This window comes from Engraulis encrasicolus, chromosome 3, assembly GCF_034702125.1.
Source record: "Engraulis encrasicolus isolate BLACKSEA-1 chromosome 3, IST_EnEncr_1.0, whole genome shotgun sequence".
Taxonomy (NCBI): Eukaryota; Metazoa; Chordata; class Actinopteri; order Clupeiformes; family Engraulidae; genus Engraulis; species Engraulis encrasicolus.
The window spans coordinates 30979689-30984688 of NC_085859.1; the positions used below are offsets into that span (position 1 = coordinate 30979689).

The 5000-nt window shown below is 44.0% G+C and overlaps 1 protein-coding gene across 6 annotated transcripts in view; it reads right to left on the reverse strand.

Annotated features, from left to right (window-relative positions):
- fkbp15b (FKBP prolyl isomerase family member 15b) overlaps positions 1 to 5000 on the reverse strand; it is a 23281-nt gene that overhangs the window by 11315 nt on the left and 6966 nt on the right. For 5 of the 6 annotated variants that reach the window (XM_063195199.1, XM_063195203.1, XM_063195201.1 and 2 more), the window contains exons 11-19: positions 4902 to 4950; positions 4463 to 4585; positions 3604 to 3694; positions 3318 to 3421; positions 2952 to 3036; positions 2503 to 2612; positions 1965 to 2063; positions 1768 to 1862; positions 1375 to 1477 (exon numbers count right to left, since the gene is read on the reverse strand). In XM_063195199.1, the coding sequence (XP_063051269.1) occupies positions 1375 to 1477; positions 1768 to 1862; positions 1965 to 2063; positions 2503 to 2612; positions 2952 to 3036; positions 3318 to 3421; positions 3604 to 3694; positions 4463 to 4585; positions 4902 to 4950 (859 nt within the window). The remainder of the gene's footprint in view (positions 1 to 1374; positions 1478 to 1767; positions 1863 to 1964; positions 2064 to 2502; positions 2613 to 2951; positions 3037 to 3317; positions 3422 to 3603; positions 3695 to 4462; positions 4586 to 4901; positions 4951 to 5000) is intronic. The other variant, XM_063195200.1, reaches the window with a different exon arrangement.

Below are 5000 nucleotides of genomic sequence, written 5' to 3' on the forward strand. Positions count from 1 at the left end.
TTTACATATTTGTGGTGGTTACCCCGCAGTATAGTTCGTTAGTCCTTATTTTTGGCTGTTAATGTGGTGGTTCTATGTTGAGTCTATGGGAAGACAGCCGCTTTTAAGCACAACCTTATCTCGTTGAAAGGCGGGGCTGCAATTTAATTCCTGGTCCTCCAATCGCGTAACTCTCCCCTCTGTATGGCTCTGCTGCCGCCCAAACCACATCATAGCTCATTTACATACAATTTGCTTAAATCCAACTACAAACTGTCGCTCAAATCGCCTCTTGTTGCCTAAAGTCGCTTTTGTCAATAACTTCTGTCAGAGGAATCACTCAAGTTGCGTTCATGCCATGAGGCAAGGGGACAGAGGCCACATGAAAGGACAGGAGAACAAAGATTGGTTTGCACCCAGAGAGAGAGAGCCTGAGCGCACTCTGAACCTCACCTGATCCGAGCCCATATCTGTTCGCACTGCATGCTGGGAAAACAAAGGAGTCACTCACTACTAAGGGTCGCTAATGCAAATACGGAGGGTGCCGGTCATTCCAAAATGGCATCCTTTCTTCTTTCCTCTGCTCTCGTTTTCAAGTTGGGGGAAGGACGTTTGATATTGGACTTTCAATTAACATTCAAACTACACAATATATCGGGAAAAATAAGCCTCGTGGTACATGAGGTAATTTGTCTATGTTGCAAAACTGGTTTGACAACGAGTGTTATTTTTCAGATATTACATTTGTTAAGTAAAAGTCCACTATAAAAATGACTTCACCCGAGTCGACAACAAGAACAGAGAAGAGAGAACAGAGGAAAGGACGCAAGTATGGAGAGGCACGACACACACACACACACACACACACACACACACACACACACACACACACACACACACACACACCAGCAACAACAGTGCAACAGAAGGCTGACATTTCACCACAGTTAGGGGTGTTAATTAGGATCAACAGATATACGGTACGTTGGATATAGATTTCATCACAGCCAGAAGGTGTTAATTGCAATTAACACAAAGGGTATTTTGGTTATGCCGTCTCCTTCACGGTTAGCCAGAAAACTAACAATGTTCAGAATCTCCAGGACAGGGAAAGACGTGCTGTGTTGGGTGGGTGGAAAGAGCAGATCACAGATATCGATATAGACCGCTTCAGAATCACACCACCAACCAAATGGACTGAAAGACTCCTTGCTTCTCGTTATAGCCCAACTAGATGAATTCTGCCATGAGAGCATCCATTACATGATTACAATGATGCAGCATTACAATTCGTGATGTGCCTCACTTAACTCTGCTTACAGGAGTAACAATAGGGGAAAAAATGACATTATTGACAACTTTTGATACAACATACAGTACATATCCAGTCCTGACCTTATCTTGCTCTGCTTGCAGGAGGCGCGCCTGGTTGTGCTCGCTGGAGCTCTTTAGGGAGTCGTTCCTTTGCTCCATCAGCAGGTTACTCTGCTCCATGTACCTGCAAGGGATGGAGACACACGTTATCCGGCACGGCTCACTGGTCAATGGCTACATTTACATGGGACATGTAATTCCGAACTAACTGACTTTAATTCTGAATAAGGCTTAATTCCGCTTTGAAAACGTGATGTAAACACTTCACAATTCGGAATTAAATGAAAGATTAAAGGGAACTTGACGGAATGATTGAATTAAAAACGTCATGTAAACGTAGCAACTGATGCAAAACTTGTGACGTTAAAAGATAAATGTCAAGTGTACTGCGCCCCCATGATTGTTAAACCTGACCTTTGGTTCTGGTTGATGAGCTCTCCGATCTTGCGGTTTTGCTCTTCAATGCGAGCGCTCTTCTCAAAGACCTCTTTCTTCAAGCACTCATTTTCCTGTGCAAAACCATGATAACAGATATACATATACATCAACACAATTCAATATGCCTAATCTCACGACACGCAACATTAAAACAGGATAAGGTTTTCTCTAACCTGTATTATTCTCTGAATGTTGTGCATGATCATCGTTGTTTCCATGGAAAAATTGGAGAAGCCGAGCGAGGGTCCACTCTGCCTCTGCATGTCGTCCATCTGCACAGAGAATAACAAAGACGTCCCCTGCTGTCAACTACAAAACTCAACCTCTGGCAGGCTTTTAGGAGGGAGACGACCTTAATTCATAGGTAATATCAGAGAAATAAGAATAGAATGTTGGTTCCCATTGTAGCTAGTAAGTTTTGCAGTTCCTTTTGGGTGCCCACTAGGGGGCGAACGCGGGCAAGTGAAAACTCCATTGACATCCATTCACTTGCCTGCAGCAACAACTAGCTGCAGTTCCAATTGGGTGCCCACTAGGGGGCGCACGTGTGCAAGTGAAAACCCCATTGACATCCATTCACTTTTGCCTGTGAGCACCAACCAGCTACAGTATCACCAGTGAGTGAACCCCTCTGGTAATATCAATGACCACTGTTCTCCTCACCTTTTGAACAAGGTCATTGGACTCCCTCAGGCAACAGAAAGCACAAACCTTAGCTGTGAGCTGGTCAACTTTGTCTGCAACTTTGCCCACTGCCAGTCGGATCTCTGTGTTGTGCTGCCTGGCTTCCGTCATCAGGAATGATGTGACATCCCTGGGTCCTAAGAAACAGTTAAGTCAGCCACGAATTGAATGGCCATTAAAAGTAAGAACTGGATGTTCAGCAAATACTGTAATGTCCACACCAAGGGAAACAGACAGCAGTTATAAGATTTTATGGGCTGTACTATTCAGGTGTCATTTCCTGGTTCAGAAAGTAAAAACCCTGTCACAAATGTAATCCAACCAGGTGGTCGTAATGACTCCACAAGACAGTTAGACTAGTTACTCAGTGAAGTCTTCAGTGTTGGAAGGAAATTGTGACTTAATTGAGATTTTACTCGCTGGCCCCGGATGTGCGACATCTCTGAGTGCATGAGTCTGGAGTGCAGTGGACTCACCTTGGTATGGTACCGCCTGACCCGCGTATATCTCACTGCCAGGCTGCAAGTGAGAAGGAGCCACAGACTGTGTGTAAGCGTATGGCTGAGGGAAATAAAAAGGCATTGAAGTGCTTTTAGCAAGGGCAAGGCCAATAAAGATCACACCACAAAGACAAAGGAAGAACAAATATAAAGACAAAATCAACATGATCTGCGACAAAAAAAAAAAAAAAGATCAGTGAGAAAAAAAATCTGTGACAAAAATGTATAGAAACAAACATACAATTTGGGACAGAAAAACAACAAATAAATAAGGGAACAAACTTGGCGAGCAGGGAAGCAGCAAAGAGGAACAGGAACAGAAAAGGCGAGATGTGGCTGTACCTGAAATGCATGTAGGGAACCGGGCATCATGGGCTGTGGGGCTGCTGTTGCCATAGTGACAGGCATCAGCGCTGCAGTGGGGTTCATGTGAGGATGCGATGTCACTACAAGGGAAAGCACATGTGGGCTAGTTTATTCAAGAGTGCATGTGACTGGGAGAGTGACTAAGACTGGGGCTGGATCGGTCTATCTAATATCAGCTGTTATCATGGGTTTTTCCCTAATATTTGAAAATCAAATCAGTTTCTGACAGAGTTATACTGGTAATGCGTGTTCAGGGCCTCACCGTGCACTGAGGTGGGAGGAGCTGTGGTGATCTGCACAGGCTGAGGAGAGGCGCCCATGGGCCGCTCCTTGGCTCGAGACACATTGGGGTCCTATGTAGGAAAAGCATAAAAAAGAGCCATAAACAAAATTAAACCAAACAGGCGATACAAAACATGTGAAACTCCAGCTGGCTGCATGCAATGTACGAGGCATGCCAGGTTATCACAAGACTGATGTGCCTTCCTGTCTGCTTAACGAAAGTTCTCTCTATGTAGTGGTAAAAAAATAGAGCTCGATCTGGCCATGCAGCACTAAAATCAGTAGGTAAACTGTGCACATATTTAAATGAACACGGGAAGAGTAAATGCACTTTAAACAAGTGTACCAATGCAGCTTACATTCAAGTATCAGGTGAACCGAGAGGACCCACTCAGTGTGTACTTGTCTTACATACCGGTATATATTATGCACTACTTTTGTCCCACTCAGGTTGCGTCCCATTTCTCCACTCACATTTCACTTCCTATTTCATCTTCCACTCTGTTTATAGCCCACCCTGACTCTGATTCAAGGGGAAGTTTGAGGGGATTTAAAGGACGTTCCCCTCATAAGTAATGGGACTCACACCTAGCATTCTAAACAAGGAAGGTGTAGGTCAGAGGGCTTCGGCGTTCTGTATAGTAGTGCGAAGGTGCTCTTTGGTTAGACGTAACTTTAAGATGTTTCATGAAATCCAAGGCACTCTTCGTCTTCATTAAAAAGCTTTAAACATAGCTAGTTCATACTTGACCAGTTAAAAATGCCAACATGTTTCGGGCAACTTGGCCTTCATCAGGGCTTTAAAAGACACCTAGTGTTGCCAGGGTCGAGTCTCTCACCTCCATCTCTGAGTCACTGGAGTCTGCGTGTGGTGACTGAGCCTGACCGGCTAGGAAGGGCAGCATGGGTTGCCCCATCTTAGCCATGCGGGAGATCAGCTTGGCTTTGGTCACATCAGGATTCTAGAAGCAGTACGGAAAGGGAGACAGGAAGTGAGACCAATTCTGTGATATAACGGGACGAACCAGCACTATTGAATTACCAGACACATTGAGGAGACAAAGAAAAATTCTGGCGTATTTCAACATGCAGTTTTATTGTTCACATTGCTCATCACACACAGCTTTGAGGATACATGGTCCGTTTTAATATACAATATATTGACATTTCCTTTGTAAAAAAAAAAAGGGCCTAAAATTACAAATACTGCGCATAAAAATAAAGTCTCATTCTGGGCACAGACATGTTTGAGGAAATGAAAAAATAAGAACCACAAACCGTTAACTGTTCACTGATGGAGTTGGATTTTGCACGTAGGGGAGCATCACTGGATGAAGAAGAGAGAAGAAATGATAAGTAATATTTCGGAAGAAACAT